The sequence below is a fragment of the Leopardus geoffroyi genome, chromosome D2 (assembly GCF_018350155.1).
Source record: "Leopardus geoffroyi isolate Oge1 chromosome D2, O.geoffroyi_Oge1_pat1.0, whole genome shotgun sequence".
NCBI lineage: Eukaryota > Metazoa > Chordata > Mammalia > Carnivora > Felidae > Leopardus > Leopardus geoffroyi.
In genome coordinates, this window is record NC_059334.1 from 73,788,074 (window position 1) to 73,814,306 (window position 26,233).

General features: G+C 45.9%; 1 protein-coding gene across 1 annotated transcript; it reads left to right on the plus strand.

Annotated features, from left to right (window-relative positions):
- Window positions 1–10,841: 10,841 nt before the first annotated feature.
- On the plus strand, window positions 10,842–25,874 carry PNLIPRP1 (pancreatic lipase related protein 1). Its single transcript, XM_045439073.1, has 13 exons — window positions 10,842–10,919; window positions 11,041–11,089; window positions 11,699–11,853; window positions 12,374–12,499; window positions 14,092–14,226; window positions 15,642–15,750; window positions 17,262–17,381; window positions 17,485–17,604; window positions 19,053–19,171; window positions 20,144–20,273; window positions 22,378–22,486; window positions 23,150–23,317; window positions 25,754–25,874. Exons 2-13 carry the CDS (start codon window positions 11,041–11,043, stop codon window positions 25,815–25,817), a joined length of 1,404 nt encoding a protein of 467 aa, XP_045295029.1. The 5' UTR covers window positions 10,842–10,919; the 3' UTR covers window positions 25,818–25,874.
- Window positions 25,875–26,233: the final 359 nt, after the last annotated feature.

The window sequence follows — 26,233 nt, forward strand, 5'->3', positions numbered from 1 at the left end:
ATACCTATTGTGTGGCATTTGAGCTTTGAGAATATTGTTTACTTGGCACTGACATCATGCCCATTGCTAATATTACTGATGTCATTCTGATCACGTAAGGCAGACTTCCAGATCCAAGATGATCCCCTCCCAGTGTGCACATGGCCAAGTACCAACCTTTATCATTGTCCCATCTTTACATTTGTTGGGGGTAATCAGACATCTCAGAAAAGATGACACATAAGGATAAAAGGACATAGGAGATCCAATGCTTCCTAACCAGTCCCCCTGCTCCCAGTGGGGTCCCCCCAGGCTCCTTTCCTGTCTGCAGCCTTTTTAATCTTTCTAAAAAGCACAAATCAAAAATCCTCCCAGTGTTCTCCAGGAACCAAAGACTCTAACATTCTCTCTCACCATATTCCTTCTAGAAATCTGCTTTCTGGTGTCCAAAAGGACCTTGATCTTGGATGGTGCTGGACCTTTGCACAAACCCTTCCACTCCCTAGGATGTGTTTTCCCTTGTCTTTCTGTCTGTTTAACTCCTACTCGTTCTTAAATCTGTGTGTAGACATCATTTCTTCCAGGAAAGCTTTCTTCACATCCATTACCATATCCCCTAAGACTGGATTAGAGGCTGTCCCACTGCCTTACTGCTGCACCCAGAACTCCCCCCATCTCACCACTTATTCCTCTATATCATAATTGCTTGCATATATGCATAATTGTCTGCATATCTCTCATTAAGGGGGTTACATGTTGTATGTATCTGGCAAAGGCCTGGCATGTAGTAGGATATCAAATAAATATTTTCTGAATGACCAACTCACTAATGAAAAGAATGAATGACTCCACTAGAGTCAGGTATTTAAAATTAGGCCATGTCCAATCACTAATATCCTAAAAGAGAAAGGTCTTAAAAGGTGAGTGGGGATTTGCCAAGAGGACATGACAGGTAGGGCACTCCAGAAAGAGGGAACAATACAGCCAAAGCCACAGAGATGTGAACATGCTTTTCATTCTGTGTTTCACCAAAGTATAGGCAAGTTGATCAACACATGAAGACTTGTTCTGAGAATTATTAATCTGTATTGATCAGGATGCTTTCACTTGCAGGAACATAAAGCTCTAATTCAAACTGGCATAAGCCATAGGGAACTGTATTCGTTCACATGATTGGGAAGCCCAGGGGTAGGGAAGCTTCAGGTTTGGTTGATCTAACAACTTAATGACCTTTTCAAGAGCCACTTCTTTTCTGTTCCTGTGCTCTCTTGTCTATGGTGCCTAATGGTTTCATACCAAGGCAAGCTCCTGTCCCAGTTGAAGAAGGGCCACTTACCGCAACTGGGGCCATGCAGACCTTCTCTTTCACATCCAGTAAGAGGCACAAAGTGCAACTTCCTCCCCATCTTCCCAAACAAAATCTCTGAGGTTCACTCTGATTGGCCTGTGGCCTGAGAAATGGAATGTGCCGATTGGCTTATACCAGTCAGGGTGCACTCCTGGACAAGATGTGAAGCCAGCATCTGCCACACACGTGGACCGTGTGGGCGGGGAATGAATATCTGAATGGAAGGAAAGATTCTTGGGGCTTTGACAAGAGCACCTGGAAGGATGGAGGTGCCATTGACTGAAATGGGGAATGCACTGGGAGGAACAGATTTGAGGAGGGAGGACAGGGTTTAGCCATGTCAGATTTCAGATGCTCATCAGACATCCAACTTGGATGTCAGGTGAGCTGCTAAATATATGAGCACAGAGTTGAGGGTGGATGTCATGGTTACAATGTAAACTTTGGTGTCTTCATTGTATGTATGGATTTTTTTTAAACCCTGCATTTCCAGTAAAGAGATTAACACCGTGCTTAAATTGTGTTGAGTGCTTAATAAGTGTTTTTAATTATAGTTACTATGGATGCCTCCTGGACTTTTTCTATAACACACTGATAATGATGAATAATGAATAATAAAAGAAATGAATGAAAACATTGTCTGCAAATTTGCTCAAGTAACAAGATGGAACAAAGGATTTTAAAAGAATTTAATCTTAAAAAATACATCTGTTAAAAACCCTCTTATTAAGAAGGATATCCATTTTCATCATAATGAAACAGTTTGCAAGTCACTTTAATTGTTTTAAAAGAAACGTTTACTCAAATCATTTACCTATTTCTGGTCTCAGTAAATTTTTCGGAAATATTCCTATTTCTAGAGCCCCAAATCAAATTTTTTTTCTTCCCTTTAGGTAGGAGTTCTATATCCATTTGAAAGGATGAGCCAGTCCATGTATAAATGGTTCACTTTGAGCATGTGATTTTTAACCTGTTTCTTGCTGGACTTTATTTCTTTAGTCCTTTATTCCTTTATTTCTTGGATGTTAAGAGCTAACATGGTTGGATGCATCAACTCTGGTTCTGCTTGCTCCTCTGAAATGTTCTTTCAGAAGGCAATGGACTGCCCTTTCCGTTTCTTTTTTGTTTTTCCTAACACATGCATTATGCTTGCAGTGTGTCAGGCACTATTCCAAGTGCTTTATGCATATTTACTCATTTAATTCTGACAATACACTATAAGGTGGGTGCTTTTATCCCCATTTTCAGGAGAAGCAGCTGAAGCACAGAGAGTTTATCATACAACTCGCCTGAGGTAGCAAGCTATTTACTAGTGGATTTAGGTTTTCCCAAGGTCATTGTGATGTGAAATTTTTCATGCGTCTCTTTTGGTCTGCTGGACTATTGGTGTCCTTTGGCCAGCTCATTATTCCTGCTCCAGGATGCCAGGATTTGTCGCTGTTTTGTGTAACAGCTGCTGAGATTCAAGACTCTGCAAAGGTATTTCTTCTTGTCCCAAATCCCTCTAGCACTCTTGTGTACATATACACATGTATGCATGCACACACACGCACACACACACACACACACAAACACACTACAGCCAAAGGAAAGGTGGGAGAAATATAAAAAGTAGATTCCCTAAATCTAGCAAGTAAAAAATTAACATGTTTTTGCCTACTACCTATGTAGCTGTAAGTATCCACCGCCTTGAACTTCCCAAATACCTTAAAGCTAATATATGGTACCATGATAAGGGTTTATAGGAACATTCAGTGCAAATAATAGGATGAATGTTTGCCTAAATGGCGACAGACTATGGGAGGGTGCTTCATGGTGAGGAAATTACCTGGTACTTCCTGAATGGGTATAGTCACCCCAAATAAAAATTTATTTTCTAACCCTTGGGCAGATCCAACTCGTCCCCCCCCCCCCCCCCCCCGCCCCGTCCATAGTGGTGCTATCTCAAGAGCTCTGAGAATTCAGTTTCTGACTTCATGGCAACTGCAGATTTGACCTCTCGCTCCTCTGGGACCCTCACGGGGACTCATCTCCTAGGGCTGTTACATGGTCTCTGCTCTCGCCTTGATTTTTCTCTCCCCTAATTTATACAAGCCACTTGAATAAGTGGTGGTAAGTTCTGGAAGTTTGGGGGAGATACAGGAGTGTTGCTTTTGAAGCAACGTGAGCGACCTGCCCCTGGGAACCCCTCACTAGTCACTTTCCTCAGGCTCCAGAACCACTGTGCCGCCTAAAAATACCCCCTCAACTTCTCTAGACCCCTCTTTGACTTTTATCCCTCTCCCAAACTCCTGATCCTACCTTGTGCAGAGGAACTTACCAGTGTTTTCAAGTATTGGAGACCATGCCTTTGGAACCTCATCTTCTCCAGCCAAAGTGGATCATGGAATATTTTCTAAATAAAGGCCATCCTGCCCTAAAAGGAACTTGGACTCCAACTGTTAAAATAATTATTTCCTGCCTCTAACTATTTAGACATCATTTGAATCCAAGCTAATTCATGCATCCTTCTTCAAAGACTCAAAATGATTCTTTTTATCTTGAGACACAAAGACAGCAGCAATAAAAATTAGCTGAAAAGAAGGGAATCCGCATGAATTCCATAAATTTACACCCAACAGACAGTTCGCTTCAGCACATATGCACACACATACGTGCACACACACGTGTCACATACACAACTCTAAGTAATAAATCATATTCAAGCCTCATGTAGGTTACATATAAGGTTTATTACCAACTTCTCTGCTCTAAGGTACAGATGAGACTTTAGCCAGAGGTGGATGAACATTGTCTCTGGTTCTAGCCTGAACTTTTCTCTTTCAACTGCTTTTCCTGATCTGTTTCTATGCTTATGTCAGTGGGGTCTTCTTCTTTTTAATGTTTTTATTTATTTTTGAGAGAGAGAGAGAATGAGTGGGAAAGAGGAAGAGAGAGGAAAAGAGAGGATCTAAAGTGGGCTCTGCGCTGACTGCAGTGAGCCCAACATGGGGCCTGAACTCACAAATCATAAGATCAGGACCTAAGCCAAAGTCAGATGCTTAACCAACTGAGTCACCCAGGTGACCCCCCATCAGTGGGGTCTTCTGAGAAGCAGACCCCAAGACGGGATCAGAGATACAAAAGATTTATTCAGGGAAATGTCTATGAAGAAGAAAAAAGGACAAAATGAGAGCAGGCAGGGAGAACCGTCATATTGTAATGCAGGTCTGACACCCATGAGAGGAGAGAGGGAAGGAAAGATTGGGTTGAAAGAGTTTCAGTCCTCAGCAAAGTTCTGAGAAAATCTTGGCCAGGTTCATGGAGAGTCCCCGAATGAAGGCGGCCCTTTGCAGGAATTGTACTTCAGGTAGGAGTGGATGGTCTCTGGTACCTGTGTCATACCCAGTCATTGGCTGGGGACAGTTGGCAGAGCGTAGCTTCTGTTTCTGGGCCACGGTGGGTCCAATGGGTGGCATCTGGGCTCCTGCAGCAGATTCTCCTAAAAGGATCTGAGTGGCACACTCTGTGGCTACCACAGCATCCCACCTTGTTCCTGTTCCGGTTTCTCTGGAAGTGATGCCAGCTTGGTCATTTCCTCATTAGAACTAAAATTAAGTACATTATTTAACTTAACAAACAGTCATGGAATCTCCATTACCATATTTCAGACACTGGTCTTGGCACTAAGGATGTGAAATAAATAACACATTCCTCACCTTGCCAGGAGCTTATAGTCTGGTAAGGGAACTGGACAGGGAAAGAGTTATAAAGCAGTGTCAGAAAGTATGAGGTGCTTTGGGAAGACAGAGAAGTTGGGGAGAGAGACTGAGGGAAGGGGTAGGAAGGAGAAAGCCTTCATCAAGTAGGTAAGACGGGGTTCAGACTTTGGGGCATAATGCTCTCCAAGGGACACCAGGATCTGTGTGGCCTCAGACTTTTTCTTGTTAGCCCAATGAACTGATGGGACCTACCGATGGGTTTGGAAAGGACTGGGGAAGTCTGGGCTACACTCAGCTGCTGAGTTCACATCCCACAGACAGGGCATCTCTGACTTAAAAAAAAAAAAAAAGAAGTCAAGAGTTGACTGATGATAAGGCAAAACCTTACATCCAGTTCCATTACAACAACACACAAGGACAAATTCTTCCAGTACAAGGAATGTTTAGCAATGTGGTTCAGTTGATGTGTGTGAGTGTCCAGACTATAGAAAAGACTTAGAAAACAGCTTTCTCAGGACCAAAACCTCTTTGGACTTAAAGGGTTCTGAAAACCCAGTTTGAACCAACCCTTCTCTTCAGAAGATTATTCCCTTACAAGATGACAAGGTATCAGCACATTCTGAATTTGAGATTGAAGGAGAAAATAAGGACAGAGCTTAGTGGCTGGAGAAAAACAGCTATTTGGCTCCACCTGGACATGTGGACATGGCAGATGATAGCTGGCAACTTCAGTCTTTACTCTGTGATCTTCAAAGACCATACACAATGAAGACAAGAAAACTGTCTGGTAGAAATGAAGTCATGGTTTCCAAAGATATCTCTAGATTTGTGCACATATGAACCCTGCCTAATTCCCTCAAGATCTAAGTTCATTCAGTATACATGATTTCAGTTGTCAATGTTGTTTAAAGAAATCTTTCTATCGGCTTCAGAATGGATTAATTAGTCAAAGAGACTTTAAAGGCTTAGACCTTCATCTTGCCAGGGGATTAGTCCAATTTAATCCACCAGGGCATTTAATAGGAGCCAGTGCATTAGGGCACAGTGTCTATTGATGAGGTGGGAGTTTCCTCACTGTATTAAGAAAGAGTACACCCTCATGTGATGCTGTGTACCCAAGAATGGAGATGGTCAGGCAATGAGAACTGCTCTCTCTCTGAATCCTTGGCCTGACTGGGCTGGGTTTCTGTACTGGTTAGCTACTGGCTTGTTAAACAGGAGGCATATATTTAAACCCAAATCTCCAGGTTAGCTGGGTACTTCTTCTGTTCTTGGCTGGAATCACTCGTGTGTCTTTGGTCAAAGTAGGTTGAGTCATCAGTGCTGCTAATCTTGGCTAGATCTCTCCCATACTTGGGGTTGGGTGGCTTTGAGCTATTCCAAGATGTTGCTGCCATGACATTTAATGACAAATCAAGTCACACATCTTGCCCAGATACGAATGTGGGGAAATAGACTCCAGATGTTGATGGAAAGAGCTGTAAGGTCACCTGCAAAAGGCATGAGTGCAGGAGGGGGAGGGGCCGAAGAATTGTGACCATTCACAATCCATCTATCGCCATCTCCAACCTGTTTGTCAACCTCGCAGAAGTCTGGAGGCAGGTCAGGTGTCAGAAGGGTTTTCCTAACAATGGGTCAGGCTGACCTTGTCTCTGGACTTCTTACACTGCCTTGTCCTCACTGCTGTTGTCAGAATTGAGGGCGCCTTTTTAGTTCACGCGCTTTGACTTTTGCAGAAAGCAAAGTGCTCCAATGCAGTACGCCTCATCTTAAACAACCAATGCCGATGAACACAGGGTTGCTTCTCCTTATCTCTAAAACAAGACAACAGCCCTGATACAATTTTCTGCTCAGCCCTGATACGATGATGACTCCACAGTCATCATTCACTCTCGGTAGTTCATAAAGATCATGACTTTAAGGTTGGACAAATACAAAAAATACTTTTAAAGAAATCTCCCAGCTACCTTCACTGAGCCACGGACTGCACTTTTGTACGCACTGAGTAGAGTCGGCTGATTCAGGATGGTTATTTTATTACTGTGGAACCACACACCTCTTGCAGCGGCTGCCCAGCTCACAACCACGCCTCCATGTCTGGGAGCACAGGGATGGGTCCCCTTGGCCAGGAACACCCAACAGGATCCAGATCCCATTGCTAATTAACTGAGAGACAGCATCTGACCTAACCAGGCCAATTGTCTGGTAAATAAAAATTCTGGGCTGAGACGCACACAGCCTGAAGCTCTATCAGGTCCAAAGCAGAAGGAATCTGAGAACAACCAGCTGAGGTCTCTAGGGTGGTCCCGTTTAGGGGACTTCCCTAGGTCTCATGGATTCCACAAGATGCCCCCAATATTTTTCCAATAAATCCCTCCTTTAACATTTTTTTTAGCTAGCCAGAATTGATTTCTGTTGCTTGCAACCAAAAGAATAACTAGCATACCCCTAAAAGTTGCCTGTTGAAATAGCTCATGGTCTGTACTTCACTATTGTTTCAGGATTGGGGTGGGGAGATTAGCCAACACACACAGGGATTCCGGATAATGGGGCTATCAGAGCATAGAAACCTGGGGCAGCAACCTCTAGCAACATGTGAAATGCATGTATCTTTTAACCCTTAAATTCCACTTGTAGGAATTTATCCCACAGCTACACCATCCATCCAGGTGACTAATGTATAAGAATACTCACTGAGGCATTGTGCTCAGTAGTTAAAGACTGAAAACAACCAAATGTTCATCAGAAGAGGAATGATTAAGGAGATATCCAAATATTAGAATATTGTGCAGCTGGAAAAAAGATTGGAGCGCATCTAGATGCACTGATAAGGAATGATTTTTAAGACTACAGAAAATTTTTCAGAATCAGGTTGCAAAATAGTGTGTAGTATTATATTAACCATTTATATATATTTTTTTTTAACTTTTTAATGTTTATTTTTGAGGAAGAGAGAGAGAGACGGACAGAGCATGAGCAGGGTAGGGGCAGAGAGAGAGAGGGAGGCACAGAATCCAAAGCAGGCTCCAGGCTCCGAGCTGTCAGCACAGAGCCCAATGCAGGGCTCAAACCCACACACTGTGAGATCATGACCTGAGCCAAAGTCAGACGCTTAACCGACTCAGCCACCCAGGTGCCCCAATCATTTATATTTTTAAAAAATATATAATATGTATATACATAATACACGGAATATCTCTGGAATGACACAAAGATCTGGTAAAGGATCCATTTTTAACTTTGTGCCATATCAGATGTGTAGAAGCATATATTACCTGTATACAAACAGGTGTGTAATAAAGTTTTTTTAAGAAGGAAACCCCCTTGCCCCTGAATGCCCGTGCCCCTATCGTCCAGTGCTGGAGAGCCCGCACTCACTGCCACCACCAGACTCACGTGGCTGCCGCAGATGGAACCCTCCAGTCCTGCCTGGAGGACTCCTAAGTCAACCCTGATCACCCTGAGGCGGTCTCAACCATCGAACTCTGAAGCAGGGGCCTTTCCCTTGGGGTGAGCATGGCACCCACAGGGGAACTGCCAGTGAGGTAAGCTCAGGGAGAATGGGCTTGGGGGCCCGACCCCCAAGGAAATAGTGGCAGATCATGTGATGGCTATTGTTCCTAAATCTAAGCAGATACATCTTTTCTCCCTGCTTCTCTGAAGACCAACATATCTGTCTTTCCGCCTCCTTTAAGCAGGGCCCTATGACCTTTCTCCAGCCCTGAAATTCACTCTCAGAATAAGGTAAAATGCCAACCAAGTCCATTCATATGTATATTGGTTCTTTCGTTAATGCATAACCACTTCAGTGGCAGGCATGGTTCTAGAGGCTAGAGGGATAGCAGTGGCCAAAACCGATGAGGTCTCTGTCCTCACAGAATTGCACTCCAAGGTGGGAAAAGTATGATTGCAAAAATAAATAAATAGATAGATAAATAAACAAACAGATAAATAAGATGATTATAACTTGCAATAAGTGATCTAAAGGAAAACACATAAGGTGCTAGGGAACTGGGGTCTGGGGTTGGGTAGGAGGCTGGCAGTGGAGGGGCTCAGGGCTGTTCAACAGTGGCCTCACTAATGAGGTGACATTTAAACTAATTGTTGGATGACAAGAAGAAGCCAGCCCAGTGGAGGTCTAGGGAGGAGAGTTTCAGGACATGGGAAAAGTAAGTGTAAAGACCTTAAGGTAGGAGAGGCTTTGGCATGTTCAATGGAGGCCAGTGTGGCCACGTGTGGAGGTTAAAGTGAACAGCTGCAAGAGAAGAGGTCCAGGAAGCAGACAAGGTCACCTGACATCCACCAACTAATGTACCTATTCATCCACCTTTAGATTATCACAAATCTTTTCACCACAGTGTCAAAGAAAAGCATAAATGCCTTTGACTTCACCACAGTCTGTAAATTGCATCTTTCCAGACCATATGAGCAGACCTCCAAAGTTTAAACATCTCATCACTTAGGCCAGTCGTACAACTCAAGTCTGACATTTTGGGGGACAGTTTATTTTCTATTTCAACTTATTCTCTGTAAGTGTTTCCCTTAGTCTATGTGGATGATGCTCGACAGATTGACAGACAACTTGCTCAGGTTCACCAAATATTCAACAACTCCTTATTTTGCTTTGTATGGTCTGAATCCGAATCCCATCTCATCACTCATTTCCTGTGTGGCTTTATCAGAATGAAGCAATTCATTTATCGCTCCATGCCTCAGTTTCCACACTCATAAAGCGGGGGGGGGCGCAAATAATGGTTCCCACTTCATGAGGTTGTTGTAAGGCTTAAATGAGGTAATACACGTAAAAGGCTCGGACTACACGTAGCAAGCCTCAGTAACTGTTGGCTCCTATTCTTTATGACCCCAGAGAAAGTCTTTTACATTTCAATAGGAAGGCCCTTCAACCTGTCTTCCAGCATTTTGGCTATTCACAAAGAGCATGAATTTTGACATTGAGGCATATTCGACTTGGGACTAGAGTAGGGCACCAGTGGTGTTTGCGCTGTGAAGGCTTATCTGCGTGTTGTGTGAACTGGCGGGGCTGTTCACAGATGCACGGGTCTGTGGGTCACTCATGATGGCCTCACAGGGACCTAGTCTCATAGGACAGGTGTGCAAACTTCGGAGAGTCTGGGGAAACTCTGTAGACGTGACACGGTCTGATGACGTGGGCTTTTAGAGGCTCCTGAACCTAGCTCTTCAAAATTTTGTAATAAACTTCTGTTGTTTGAAACCATTATATTTTGCATTGATTCATTACCTAGGACTTGATAACTGGAACAGGCAGTTAATGCAGGACTGTGTTCATAGGCTACTGTGGAGGGTGCTGAATCTGTCTCCAAAACTAATGCACTCGGGTATTAGACTGCCAGAGACAGAGAGATCAGTAGAGAGAGACAAAGAGACAGGGAGACAGAAAGAGAGTTCTTGATCAGAATTTCCCTTTATTTCAGCTATATGAGGGCGGGAGCGGGGGGAGCATTTCCATTTATTCTAATTGACGAATACTACCCTCCATTATTAGAGTTTGCTGCTGTGTCCTTCCTGGGACTTGTAAACTACTTGGTGATAAAATAGAAAATTGGAAAGTGGGGCCCACTAGGCTCATAATTACATGCACAGGTACGCGGGTACAAAGTGAGGGGAATTTTCACCCCCTTGTAATCAAGCATTCCTTCATCTTCCCAGACTTGTAGGAAGGTGTGACTACTATAATTAATCTTGTTTTGTGTATTTGTGCAGATTAAAATATTAAGTGCACACAGCATGTTCTATTATCACCTGCCGTTTCCTTGAAGCAGGGTCCAAATGATAAGGCTCCGGTATAAAAAAAAAAAAAACCAGCCTGGGTACTAGATGGAGAGGGAGGGACGCCTGGAACATCCCACAGGGTAAGTTACCTTGGCCTTCCTCCCGCCGGCTGTTGAAGCAGCCAGACCTGACTTCCTCCAAGTCTGTGCTCGTTGCTCTGGTTAGTTTTGGTGAGTCTGAGAATGTCTGGATTTATTGTAGATGGTGAACACGTGGACAGTCGCACTTTTGCTGCTGGGAGCAGTCACAGGTAGGAAACCATCACACCTGCCCCACGGGAAGGGCTTAAATGCAGCATCTCAGCACCGGCCAGAGAAAGCCTTACCCATGGCAGTGAGTGGTTCCAGGCAACTCTGAGGGTCCAGAGAGCCGTGGGGTCGGGGGTGGGGGCGGGGTGGGGGTGGAGGTGGGGTCAACACTCTGCCTGGGAGACAAGGCAGTTTGAGGGGACCCCACTTCAGAGCATCTCTCCACCGGCCTGTCTTCACGTCCAGGTACTTTAGACTAGACTCTCGTAGGTAAAGCATTAAACACCTGCCTGGGTTAACAGATTGACTTATCAGTGCGTGTTATCATGTTAGTCGAATAAGTATATCTGAAGAGCTGGGGATGGGACACAGAACTTCTAAGTTTGGATGGTGGTTCTAAGCGGCGGCACAGCTGGTGTCTCTATGGCAGAACAGAAGGTGGCACTGGGGGTAAGAAGAGAGTGGGTGGGGAGAGGCAGGGTGTCTCCATTCTTCAGACTGTCTCCGGGCAGAGCAGTGAGGACCTGAGAAGCTGAAACACCCCCCACCTTCCCACCCCGGAGCCCAGCCTGGGGAGCTAAGCCGTGAGCACATTCGTCCTTTCTCTACAGCAAAGGAAATTTGCTATGAACATATCGGGTGCTTCTCCGACTCAGAGCCCTGGGCCGGGACTGCAGCCAGGCCCCTGAAAGTTCTCCCCTGGAGCCCCGAGAAAATCGGCACCCGCTTCCTGCTCTACACCAATGAGAACCCAAACAACTTTCAGGTGAGACTTTGTCGTTTCAACATCATTGTGACTGGGAGAGGGGTTGTGTCCACCCCGCAGACTAGAAGGTTCTTGTGTCTGTCCCCTCCTCCTCCACCATGCTCTGTCCCACTTTATCCCTCCAGCTGCCCCCACCCTCCAGGCCTAGCCAGACCCACACAGAGTAGGTTTTCTGTAAAATGTTGGCTCCAATGAATGAATGGTTCACATTTGCCAGAACCTCTAACTGGTTATGTGATTCTGGTCTGGGGCAAAGCTTCCCATCTACCAAGAACCCTGTGGAGGTAAGACTGTGGGCTACGATTCAGCCCCAGTGGAGACAGTAATTCCTGACTGGCCGGGGTCAGAGTGATCAGTGCAGGCAGGAAAATGAGAGTCAGGGTGGGCTTCCTGGAAGAGGTGGCTTTTGTGCTAAGGTGTGAAAGATTAAGGCGTCAGAACAAGCAGAAATGGAGAAGGAGAGGCAGGCCTGAATGGCCAGGCTACGAAAACATGCAACCCCTTTCTGCTTTTGTCACAGACTCTCCTTCCCTCTGACCCATCAACAATTGAAGCATCAAATTTTCAAACAAACAGGAAAACCCGGTTCATCATCCACGGCTTCATAGACAAGGGAGAAGAGAGCTGGCTTCTGGAGATGTGCAAGGTAGGGCCGGCTCCCAGCCCCATGGTCTGCCCTGTCCCCGGCAGCAAGCCTTCCAGAAAGCACAGCAGATAAGCTTGGAGACAGGAAATCCCTACACACAAGTCAACTTCAGGCAATTAGAATGATTCTCTTTACGATAGTAAGAATTCACGTCCACATTTCCGGACGCCATCTGTAGCCTGGAGCAGTGGCCTTGGCTATGTGGGCAAACACCTGCACCATCTTATTTCTGGCTAAATCAAAGCCAAAGGTCTGCTTCCGTTTTTAGTGAGGGCACTTTGCGTTCCTGCGCATGAGGGATGGTGTTCTTTCTGTCCAAGTCTCTCCCACGTCCCTGCGATGATGTGTTGCTACAACCATTTATTTGGGAAATGGAGAACCAAGGTGCACCAGGAGACCGAATTACAGAATAGAAAGTGTCAAAACTATATGTAACATAGCGTCTATTGGCTAGAAGGACAGACAACAGAAGAACACGCACGTGCACACACACGCACACACACGTGCACGGGCATACACACACAAACACATAATGATACACCGTCACCCTTTCTTTTTACATAGACACTGATTCCATCCATTTTTCTGATGCCTAAGAGTTTACCCGAGCAGCCTGTCCTCCACACACACATTAATAATTCTGACCTATCACGTCAACGGGAGAAGTTACAAACCTAGAAAATTAAAGCCATTCTGCATTTGGCCTTGATTTGCCAGGCATTTAACTCTTCTGTCCCATCAGAACAACTATAAACTGTATCTTACAGTGTAAGATACAGTTTATACTCCAAATTCCTCAGGGCTGTAAGAGATTCCTCAGGGTTGTTTTAAAAATAAAGGTCCTGAGAAAAAACTCTTGGTATCTCTGTGTGCGTGATCACACATATTAGTATCATAGATGTGACAAATTTGAAGTGGGCTTTAAATTTATAGAACCGTTTTCAACTCAAGCTGGCCTATGTACTACTTGGCAGAATGTCTAAGGCTCCATCCATTTCCTTGACCTCCTAGAAGTTTTCAGAATTCTTCAATCTCTTTTTAAGTCAGCTGCAGTTTTATTTTTCAAATATCTGCGGTGTGTGTTTCCTCCATGAAATACTGGGCTATCCTGACTGTAGACGCTTAGTAAATGCCCAGCAGGCAGGGGTGAAGGCAAGTCCGGTTATTGGCAGGGATGTCAAGAGGCCAAGAGGAGGGCTGAAGGTCAAATCCACAAGGTCATTTGGACACTGGCCATCAGAGACGGCACTGGAGACCTTGCCTCTTCAAAACAGGGCTCTTCTAAGGATGCAGTTGTTCCCCCACATACCTAATCAACTTTACCGAATTTGGTCAAAGAAAACCAGACAGTGGCCAGTTTTTAATTAACCTGCAAGCTAGAGAGGGAATAGGTTTGCCTTGACCATCGCCTTTACCCTGAGGGATGACTCCTAATCGACAACAAGGTTCCTAACAAAGCCAGGTTTGTCTCAGCGCCCCAGCGAGGAAAAGACAGAACGACCAGTAGTAACTGTGAGTCACCATTGCGGAGCCCTGGTTAGACGGGGTTTTGAGCGCCCCTATGTAACATCCTGGTGTCTTTCCAACACCAGAACATGTTCGCGGTGGAGGAGGTGAACTGCATCTGCGTGGACTGGAAGAAAGGTTCCCAGACCACGTACACACAGGCCGCCAACAACGTGCGGGTGGTGGGTGCCCAGGTGGCCCAGATGATCAGCATGCTCTCGGTGAGTCCGCCGGCAGGGCTGCTGGGGAGGCAGGAGGCGCCCCCGGGTCTCTGTCGGCTAAAGATGCAGCTGAGAGTTATAGCTTTTGACAAGAAATAGAAAGAATTGTATTTGTCTCGGAATCTTACTTCTAAAACGCTGAAATTGGCCTTAATAAGGACACGGCAGTGGAAGAAAAATCAGTAATAGCTAACACTTAGGAGGCATCTTCCGTTGACAGATGTGAAAACTAAGGATGTTTATGAACATCTTCCATTGACAGATGTGAAAACTAAGGCCCAGAGAGGTCAAGGATTTTGTCCCCCAAAATCATAGCACAGGGGAATACAAGAGCTGTCTAGTGCCAGGCCCCCCCCCCTACACTGGGTGGTCTCTGTGTGGGGCAAACAAGGCATTCACAAGGAGCGCCAAATGGAACCCGAGGGCAGCAGGTGCGATTGGCAGGTACCAACGCCACGGCCCTGTTGGTGGCCCTGTTGATGGCAGAGAATTTCGTTGGCCACCGTCAATTCAGCTGTTTCTTCCTACCCGGGTCTTTCATTCTGGCTAACTTGGAGTCTTGAATTCTTTCGGTGAAGTCGCTAACTCTTCATGACTCTATATTCTATCCCAGATAAAGGCCCGAGCTGTTTCTGTCTTATAGTGAAAGGGTCCACAAAAGAACCGATCGGTTCTAACTACTTCTGCACCCCTGCAGAAATTAAAACCTGTGATGTTTGTCCTAGAGGTTCTGAAGATCAACGAGTATACATGGGCGAACGTCTCTGAGACCTACACGTGCAAACACTCATAGCTGTATGCCATTTGTTCATCCAATATTTGGGGGGCACAGTGTCAGGAACTCTGCTAAGAGGTCAAGAGGACGGTGAGGTCCCAGGCCCTGGAGGAGCTCATGGTGAAGACTTGAAACAAGAGTAGAGGATGGTCAGGGTTCTAATGGGGGGACTATAGGGCTTAATTGGGAGCACATGTGGGGGCACCGTTTAATCTGGGCTGGGGGACTGGGGGCGTGATGAAGGATGTCTCCCAGGGAGAGACATCTAAGTTGAGAGCTGATGGCTAGGCTGTGTCATGTGAGCTGGACAAGTGGTTGGGGAGTGGACAGCAACATCATCAGACCCCACAGATGAGGGAATATGATGTATCCGAGGGCCCGGAAATCCTGCATAGGGTTTGGCTAGAGAAGAATCTAGAAAAATGGGTGTTGAGTAAGGAAAGCTCTGAAACCCTCGTAATGAATTTGGGCTTGATCCTGAGGGCAGTGGGAGCCACAGAAGGTGTTCAACAGAGGGGTAACGACATTAGGTTTACGTGTTACAGAAACCACACATGTAAAACAAAACAAAACAAAACAAAACAAAACAAAACACCACAGCACAAAAATGTTCTGAAAACATGCACTCTTCCCTCTCCAGACAAACTATAGCTACTCTCCTTCCCAAGTCCACCTCATCGGCCACAGCCTGGGAGCCCACGCAGCGGGAGAGGCTGGGAGCAGGACTCCAGGCCTGAGCAGAATTACAGGTAAGGCCCAAGGTGCAGGGCCCCGGGTTTTGTCCCCAGTGACCCCAGAACGTGGTGCAAGCCTGCCGACCAGACAGAAGCTGGCCCGAAGTAGTCTGTCCCCAAAATGCTCTGCACAGAACATTTTAGGAAGCCCCCAGGAAGCCCCTAGGAAACCCCCAGGAAGCCCATCTTTCTGGAAGGGGAGGTGGTGCTTTTGTTCACCCCCCTTTGCTTCCCCTTGCTTCTCCTGTCTGTCTCCATCCCTCCTCCTTAGATCCACATTTCTTGGCAGTGTGGGTCGTTCAGCAGGACTGGGCAGCCAGGAAAATGGAGACGAAGGCCCATGTGAGCGTGTGCAAATGTAATTAAGAATGCACACTGTTATTCCCTTCCCCCTTCTCTTTGAACTCAAAGGCAGAGTGGAACATGAAAATCATGCTTCCAGAGCCTCTATTGGTAGGAGAAACCCAGTCACCAGTGGTGCAGATCACTCTTGCAAGCCAAGCAAAGCCTTCACTTTGTAACAACAACAACGACAGCAACATACATTATATAATAGAATCATAAGAATGTAATGCTAGGATTATTATTATAGTAAGCATAGATTAAGTGCTTGCTTAGCCCAAATACTATGTAAAGTGCCTTACATTTCCTCACTGAATCCCCAGAACTGAAGAAACAGGCTCAGGAAACTGGATAACTTGCCCTAAATCACGCAATAAATAAGTGGTGGGGCTGAGATTCTAACCCAGTTCGACTGCCGCGTGGCTCGAGAAAGCCTCTGCTGTCTAAGAGCTCTCCCTTTCATTTTCAACAGACGGTTATGCCCGGGCCTTTTCTGGCCGGCTGCTCTGCCCAAACCTTCAAAGAACTATTGACAAATTCAGGAGCCCTGCCAGGAAGGAAGTATAGTCAGGAGGAAATAATAGTAATCAATATTTTACTGATACACTCATGATGGTATGCCAGCCACTGTGCTAAAAGCTATATACATTATCTCATTTCATCTTATTGTAACCATATCATTACCGGGATTTTATAAACGGGGGAACTGAGGCACAAGAAATAGGTTGAGCAACTCGCCCAAGGTCATGCAACTTGCCCAAGAAATAGCTGAGTAGGGATTTAGAGTCAGGCTGCCTAGTTCCAGAATCTGTGTTCATAAATATGATATCATGCTACTTTATCCCTTTTTTCTTCAAACTTGAGAAGAGGAAAAAGAATGTTAAAGAGGAAAGATCTGCCAAGTACATAGGAGAAAATAATGTGAAAAAAAATCCTTGGTCAGACGAATTTAAATCTCTTAGCTTATCTACCCTTCTTTATCCACACCACGGGAGCCCTTCTCTAATGAGCAACGTTGAAACTCTAGGTCCCCGTATTCAATATGCAGGGCCATGGCACTGCATGACTTCAGAGTATGGCACCCCTCGAGTTGAGCAATGCACAGCCTGAGCAACTGTACACCTTGGTCCTGCTGGCACCTACAGCCAGGCCTACTATTCTGCAGCACTGATCATCTCTTTTAGGGTTGGATCCTGTAGAAGCAAGCTTCCAGGGTACTCCTGAAGAGGTTCGGCTCGATCCCTCCGATGCTGACTTTGTTGATGTGATCCATACGGATGCAGCACCCCTGATCCCATTCCTGGGTGAGCCCAATGACGCTTTAGCTGCAAGCATGCGCAGTTGTGTTTTAACCAAGGTGCATAACCCTGCATTATGAAAAACTCATTGCTATTCCAAACGTTTCAGGTTTTGGAACAAAACAGCTGTTAGGTCACCTCGACTTCTTCCCCAACGGAGGGGAGGAAATGCCAGGATGCAAGAAGAATGCCCTGTCACAGATCGTGGACCTCGATGGCATCTGGGAAGGTAAAGCCAGAGCAGCGCGAGGCATCACTTCCCTGGGGTGAGCAGTATCTTCCCAGAGCAAATCTCAAAAATGAAACTGCTCTTTAAAACAATTTCTCCTTCTAGACCTTATTTCTGAAAAAATATAGCTACAGACTACTTGTCGTATCTCCGCTCTACTGGTTTTGCACTTCCTTAAAATACCGTCGTGGGTGTCCTGGACTGTGCAAGCCACAAAGAATGACAAAATTGCTCAAAGCCATAACTCCACCAATCAGTTGGCAGCTACCTAACAAAGACAAGATATGCCATGAAAGTAAACATCCTAAGAATTTTTCTGCCAGTCCCCCCTTGGGAGTCAATGATACGGCTCTGGTTCACGAATAGTATTGTTCAATACCGTAGCCAAAATGACAATGCTCCCCGATCATTTCCACGGCAGAGCCATTTGCCCAATGAGAGTCACCACCCCTGTATGTTGGGTCAGGATGAGAAACAGTCACTGGTAGGAAAGGTGAAGCAGAGAGAGTGCTATTTGGGGTTCTTCTTCACCATTGATGGAGCACACCTGGGCTGAAGGTCATCCTTCAGCGACAGATTTTGGATCTGATGAGGTGACAAGGACAACGTAGAAGTGAATTTTTCAGCCCAGCTCATCACTTGGAACCACACAGGTTTAAACTGTTAGTGGTCTGACCAAATCTAACGAGTAAAGATTCTTACTGAATTCGATCAAAATGGCAGGTATGTATGACATCGAAGCAAATATTAAGAATGCAGATGTATGTGTTTGTCTCTTATGAGAGTTTCCATGGATAGGGTAGCCCAAACTCTCTCTCAGTAATAGCCAAGCAAGTTTGGGTCATATCTAGAAGGTATACTGTGACCTCTGTCACCTGACAGGAGCTGTGGGGGCCAAGGAAAGTTATTAAGAAAGAAAAAAAAAGAGCCAACTCAAGCTACCCGAGCCTCCTTGTTATTTGCCTAAACAAAGCATGAAAATGTCCGTGCTCTGGTTTCATCATGTCTAGGAGGTCACCTCACATCTGGCTGTGTCTTCAAGGACCTCTAGCCTAGTGCCTGGGACACAGGAAGGCACAATGGTTAGCAGCATAGGCTCAAGCACCAGACGGGCTTGGGTTTAATTGCCAGTTCTGCCACTTACTGGCTGCAATCCGTACATCTGAGGCTGTAATCTGTGTATCGCCCGTACTTAGAAATGGTCTGGTACCTACCGCCTAGAAAGGCATTGTTCACAGGAACAACGCAAGTAAGGGACTCGGAACACTGCCTCGCTCTCAGAAAGCAGCCTCTCTATGTTCACTGGCATTTATTTTGGACCTACCTTAAGTTGACCCAATCTTACATTTCTCAAAGTATGGCCCCACTTTGGAATCTCTCCCCTTGGAGAGACAGAAGCTGTCAGCTCCCCAGACCACGTATGTAGACGTCCTCATTTGTTTCCCCAGGGACTCGGGATTTTGTGGCTTGCAATCACCTGAGAAGTTACAAGTATTACTCGGAGAGCATCCTCAGCCCTGATGGGTTCGCTTCTTACCCCTGCGCTTCCTACAAGGCCTTTGAGTCTGTAAGCTATTATCCCTTGAGTCCCTCTGTGGGCTGGTTGTCCGCTATGTTTGGGATTTGCAGCACCCTCTCACCAGTTTCTGACCATCTCTTACTTGTTTTGCATGGGCCCTCAGAGTTTATGATCCTGTGAAGCAGTGGGGGGGGAGTTAGGCAGTAAGTGACTAAAATTCCAGATGAGTCATGTGGGTGAGGAAGACGCTGGGAAATCAGAACAATCCTTTCAATGATCTAGAAAACTTTCCTGCAGAAGGTGTTGTTTGAATCTGCATAGCATTTAGGAGGAAGAACAGGGCAGAGCAAGGGCGGCAGAACGTAGGAGAGAAGAAGTCCTATGCCAGAGAGAAGGAAAGGCGCTCGCTGGAGTTCTAGATGCCAGGCTGGGGGGTTGGGCCTCTGGAATTGGCCACAGACAGATTTATACCACAGGCAGTGGCAAATGCTACATACAGTCAGGGCTCTTTGTCCCGGAGTTTGGCTGTTAACCACGTAGCAGCACATCACGTGATGGAAGGTGTAATTCACCTAACCTGGAGCCCAGGAATCAGTATTTTCCATTGTGATGTGCAAGGGGCTTGGGAGTCCCAGCCTTGGTGAAGGAAATTTGGAAATCCTTTTTCCCTTGGCGCAGTCGGTTAAGCGTCCGACTTCAGCCAGGTCACGATCTCGCGGTCCGTGAGTTCGAGCCCCGCGTCGGGCTCTGGGCTGATGGCTCAGAGCCTGGAGCCTGTTTCCGATTCTGTGTCTCCCTCTCTCTCTGCCCCTCCCCCGTTCATGCTCTGTCTCTCTCTGTCCCAAAAATAAGTAAACGTTGAAAACAAAAATAACAAAAAAAAAAAAAAAAGAAATCCTCTTTCCCAATCTCCTTCCTGTTACAAGCGAGGAAACTCAGACGGTAGGAGAAGTGCTCCCTCAGATGTGTGGGTCATAAAAAGCCAATTCACACCTTATGGCTTGATCTGTCTCTTCTTAGAACAAGTGCTTCCCCTGCCCGGATGAAGGCTGCCCACAGATGGGCCACTATGCTGATAAATTTGCTGGCAGGACGAGCGGCGAGCCACAGAAATTCTTCCTGAACACAGGAGACTCCAGCAATTTTGCTCGTGAGTTGTCATTTGACCCTTCTCACCCACGTCGAGGAAGTTTAGCTTCCATTATACAAGAGAGACTCCTCTCTCCCCTGGAGTGCTTGTGAGCACATCCTGACCATCTCAGCAGAGGGACACATCTACCAAACTCTCCCATTTAAGACTCAGCTGAGGATTTACAAAGAGCCTGCGTTTCTTCCTTTCTGTGTCTATGCCATGAGATGAGTGGAATGAATGGGAGCACAATTCATGAGAAATCGTGACTTGCACATCTCTGTGGCAATTTTTACCACTGAATTCTTTCCACTCCACAGAGCGCTGTTCTTTTCTTTTTTTAAGGCTGTGTCGTGCACACGACTTCTTCTATTCCTTTATCAAACATTTATTTGGTACCAGCTCTTTGCTGGTCTGGGCCCTTTAAGAAGTCCAGTTCCTATCTCCCCACTTCTCCTTCTCTGTGCCTGTGTCCCCGAAGCCCCACGTAGGGGTCCGTCTCTGGTGGAGGGTGGGCGGGAATCAGGAAGGAGTGATTTCTTTCAAAAATCTGCTGACTCGTCTAGGTCATAGGGTAGAGATAGGGCACATTTGGGCCACTCTGTGCCAACCTTCCCTGTGATTGTTCCCTAAGAAGTTGCACTTTAAAAAAAGGCACTGTGTTGGGGCGTCTGGGGGGCCCAGTCAGTTGGGCGTTCGACTTCGGCTCAGGTCACAATCTCACGGTCTGTGGGTTCGAGTCCCGCGTCGGGCTCTGGGCTGACAGCTCAGAGCCTGGAGCCTGTTTCAGATTCTGTGTCTCCCTCTCTCTCTGCCCCTCCCCTGCTCATGCTCTGCCTCTCTCTCCCTCTCAAAAATAAGTAAACATTAAAAAAATTTTTTTTAAAAAGTCACTGCTTTTATATAAAGACATATGCCTTATCTAGTTTTTAAAGTCAGGTTTATTGAGGTACAGTTTATAGACAGCAAAATCCACCCTTTGTAGTATATAGTTCTATGAGTTTTGATAGATGAATAGTCATCGTAACCATCTCCACAATCCAGATATAGAACATCTTCATCACCATATGTATATATATATATATATATATATATATATGTATCACCATATATATATATAGATATATATATATATATCACCATATATATAGATATAGATATATATATATACACTCACATACATATTTTAAGACAATGGTTAATCAAGCCTTCCAGTGTTGTGATGCATGAAATGCTGGCCCGTATTTTAAAACGACAAATTAAACATTTGAAAGCCACATACTCCTCAACTGCCACTTCTGTAGGAACCACAGACTATGTGGACACTAGGGATGCAGGGATGAGCAAGACGCTCTGTGCACGAAATGCATCACCCAGCGGAGAAGGCGGAAACCGAGCGCGCAGCCCCAGTGTGCTGGGCGTGGCGACTTGCTGCTTGGCAACCCGGGACCGAGGACCTGGCCCTGCCCAGAGGAAAGAACAGGGACAGCATCCCCGGGGATGTGAAGGACAAGTGGGAGCCAGGCAAATGATGTGTGTGTGTTTCAGTACATGCGTGTGTACATGTGTGTGTGCGTGTGGGTGTAGATGTGGATCTGTGCGTGTGTGTGTATGAGTGAGCATGTGGTTATAGGTGTGCAGCACAGTCCCTGCTCTTGAGGTTCTCGCAGGACTACTTTCTTGAGCTACTTTTCCTACCATGGGAACAAGCCCTTGTCCCTTCTCTTTTCACCTTATCTCATAGTGCGGTCCCTCTCGAGCGGAGTTGTACAACACAACTTTCTGCAATGATGGAAATGCTCCCTGTTGCCCAAAACGGTAGCCAGTGGCCACGTGTGGCAATTTAACCCTAGAAATGTGGCTAGTAAGACTCAGGAATTAATTTTTGATCTTCTTTAGTGTGAACTTAAAGCAGCACCTATGGGTAATGTCCCTTTACTGGGCAGTGTAGCTCTGGAGAGGGAATACCGCTAGGTACGTACCTCTCCTTATAGCCTCTTTGAGTTGTAGATTAGTAGGATTTCTTATACTTTGATGCCTCGGTGTAAGGGATGACAGGATTCTGAAATTTGGGTCAACTATTTTGCGCATGAATAAATTGAAATCTTTTCTATCCCCTGTGCAGGCTGGAGATACGGAGTGTCTATAACACTGTCTGGAAAAATAGCCACTGGTCAGGTCAAAGTTGCTTTGTTTGGAAATAAGGGAAACACTCACCAATTCGATGTCATCAGGTAAGTTTCCTTTTTTAGCACCGCATCTCACTTGATGATATACACGAACTTCAAGTCCACACACTGAAATGTTTATCTTCTCTTTATCAAGTAATTTTAAATTATTTGCTGTATATATTAAAGTGACTTTCAGACTTCTGCTGACAATTTTCTTTTCTCAATTATAAATCCAGGCAATAGTTTTTTTCTCTTTTGATAGGTTTGTTTTAAAAAATAGATTAAATATATATATATATATATATATATACACACACATACACACACACACACACACACACACACACACATATATATATATATGCATATATAATAATATTACCCCCAGGTGTCATGTTTCCTTATTAGCATAGTAACACATGCATGTTGTGTTGAACTAAGTGAATAACTTATTACTGTACAAATAACTCTTCCAGAAAAAAATATGAAGGAATTATATAGTTTTCTATAAGAACATTGTGAGTAGAAACTAACTTGAGTTTGAGAAAACAACATTCAAGCAATAGTTTGAGGCTGCTGGCTTCTCCATTTCTCCATCCTTTATTTGAGAACTAATTTAAAAAAAAAATAATTTCATTAATCTCGAGTAGAAAAGAGTGGCATGGTCTTATCTGGTGATTAGAACTTGTTTCTGTGCATGGAATGTTTCTATTTCTTTATTTCAAGGGGGATTCTCACACCAGGCTCTACCCATTCTAATCAGTTTGATGCAAAGCTTGATATTGGAACCATTGAGAAAGTCAAGTTTCTTTGGAACAACAACGTGATAAACCCAACCTTCCCCAAAGTGGGTGCAGCCAAGATCACCGTCCAAGAGGGAGAGGAGAAAACAGTGTATGTGTATCTTTGCTGGCTTGTGCCTCAGGGTGTTGGTAAAGATTGGTGTTTGTAATGGAAACTCACTCCAGAAAGTCAGTCACGGTTCAGCCAGAAAAGCCAAGACAATCTACCCACCTGAGGCCTTTTCTTTGTAGGCAAACAACTGACAGACGAGGTAAAGCATTTCTGTTGGGTGTTCTCAGCCTTATCTGAGAAGAAGAACACAGATGCAGGTCACTGCCTTCGAGAAAAACTAAGGGGGCAAAATGAGAAAGAGAAGAAAGAAATAGTTTCTGAAAGTATCAGGTTATAAGTATGGGCTAGAGAGGAGCTACATTATAAAGAAGGGAAGATCATTGAATTTCAGGATAATAGACAAAAACTAAAGTAGTTTCAGCAAAAGATATAAAATCTGAGTAAGACAAGAGAGAGCTGGGCTAACAATACTTGCGGAATCTTTATCCTGACTTTCGGCGTCACTTGCTGTGGCGGCCAGAGGATGTGGGGGTAGTGACCTGAGTGGGGCAGAGCTAAGGCCAGGACCCTAATTCCGGTCAGCAGAACCCTCCTGCAGTGGTTTTGTGGAAGGGGATCCTGGGAGCTTGGTCACTGATGGTGTTGAGGCTTGGGAGGTTAAGTGAGGTTGCTAAACTCGGGCCTCAGGGAATGTGACTCCCCCAGGCCGGGAGGGCGGGTTGGCAGAGTTCACAGCTGCATCTCAGGCAGGCTGACCCCTGTGAGGTCCTCCATATCCCTGTGAGGGGCTGGCCCAGCCAGGCGGTCAGCAGAATAAGATAGATCTGTCAGCGAGAGCACAGCACTGAGGAAGCCGGAGGGGAGAACCTTCCGCAGGCCACAGGTGCGGCCAGCACTTCCCTGCCCGCCTCCATCGGAGGACAGTGAGCCTCTAAAGTCAGTTCCCAGGGCCCCGTCAGGACATGGACCTGTGGCCTGGCTCCTGGGACTGTGTGGTTAAAAATGTGTCAGAAGAAGATGCTATTGCTAGAACCTTAAAAATGCGGAGTGATCCCGGGAGATGACACACTCACAGGTAGATTTGAAGAAGGAAAGCACACGCAAGACCGAATCAGCCAGAACATTGTGCCTTCCGGGTTTTCTGAGGAAAGGCTGTGAATTTCTGCACTTTCTAGAAATGGAACAAATTGTATTCAAGGCCACCCCTGAGGCCCTGAGGTCATTAGCTGCCTTCTGAACCCTCCAGTGGCCTGCGTGTCCCTTCTTCCCCTGTCTGTTGACCCCAGAGGAAATCTATCTTAAGAGAAGCGAGATGTTGGGACATCAGATTTTTAAAAATACAAGAAGATCAAAACCAGCATGGGCGATGGGCTTGGTGTGTGAGGGGCAGGCGATCCCAGACTGCAGGTGACAGGCAGGGCTCGAGGTGCAGAGAACAGGAAATATGATTGCAGATACAGCTAGGGCAGCAAGACAGGTGAAATACAAAAGAGACCACAGTGAAGACGACAGGTAAAACCAGGCAAAGCCTCAGAGCTCAAAGGCAGCGAGATCCAAGAAGCGCTTGGTTCTTGGAACAACAGTAATGATAGTCACTTATATCTACAATGGTTTTTTTTTTTTTTTTTTATCAATTATAAAGCTTTTTCATATTTATGGTCATAAGATGTTGCATTATTAACATGGGAATCTCAGCAATCATGGGAGGGAACTGTGCCTTCTTCAACAAATGAAGATCCCAACACTCAGAGACTCAAGTAACGAGCCCCGTGTCCCCCCCCTAGAAAGGAGGGAGTGGGGAGCCCAAAGGGAAAGATCCACTGACCGACTTCAGGTGCAGAAGGCAAGTCAAGGGAGACTTGAACGGTGACTCTGCCATGGACAACGTGGACTATGGCATCAGATAGACCTGTATGTGCATCTTGGTTCTTCCACTTACTGAGAGCGCTCTGTGCCTCAGTTTCCTCTCCCATAACGCAGGACTCATAGTAATACTTCCTCACACATGTGTTGTGAGGGTGAAGTTTGCACAAGCGAATCAGTCAGTGTCATTGCCTGTAGTAAGAGCTCAGTTTACTGGAGCTGTTACAAGGTTGAATCCAGTCTACAGAGTGGCTCAGTCAAGAGTGAGCCCATCTGGGCACCAATGGGCTGTGCTCAAGGAGGACCCATGCTGACTTGTGGAGAAAGAGGCCAGTTAGAGTTCTAGCTGCTGCCTCAATGCCCCACAGTCCTGTCGGACTGAGGACCCAGAGACCAGGGCCACTCTGAGCAACAGCTGACGGGGGACCTTGTCGCAGACACCAGCCACCCGTCTCACGGGAAACCCAAGTTCTCCAGTAACTGGTTGAAGCTACGACCCTAGTGTTTGCCTCATTCCTTGTGAATCCTAAATCGGCAATCATCTTTTCTTAACAACTTAAAACTCCATGTAAAGCTACCCGATGCTTACGAAGCTTTCATTTCTGTCGGCAGGCACAACTTCTGCAGCGAAAGCACTGTGAGAGAAGACGTTCTCCTCACCCTCACGCCCTGTTAAAGTCCAGGCACAGTCCGGTCACTGCGTTAACACCAATAAAAACCACTGATGCATCTATCTGCTCCGAACGTCTGTCACTGATGTCAGCTGGCCCCGCTGGGGACACTTGGGAATAGACCATTTAAATAAGCCCTGAGCGTTTCCATACATTTGGGTTTCTTGCCACTGACTTCTGACCACACCCCCCCCCCCCCCCCCCCGTTTCCCAGCTTCCTTGGTCCTCACATTCATTCTCTTCTCCTCACCTAAGGGGACGGCATAGAACAGCTGGAGTATGAGGTACAGGGGTCTCAGCAGAGCCTTTAGCTCTGCCCCTCGTCTTACAGATGAGGAAACTGAAGCCTAGAGAGGGGAGGTAGCTGTTTAAGCAAGGAGTGAATCCCTTTAGGGACTGGGGGTCCATTCCCCTGATTTTG

Excerpts from the sequence above, each read along its gene's own strand:
- PNLIPRP1 (XM_045439073.1), top strand. The coding sequence starts at position 11,041 with ATGGTGAACACGTGGACAGTCGCACTTTTGCTGCTGGGAGCAGTCACA. Across the intron at positions 17,382-17,484 it reads ACCCCTGATCCCATTCCTGG|GTTTTGGAACAAAACAGCTG; the intron begins GTGAGCCCAATG and ends CAAACGTTTCAG. Across the intron at positions 17,605-19,052 it reads CCTCGATGGCATCTGGGAAG|GGACTCGGGATTTTGTGGCT; the intron begins GTAAAGCCAGAG and ends TTGTTTCCCCAG.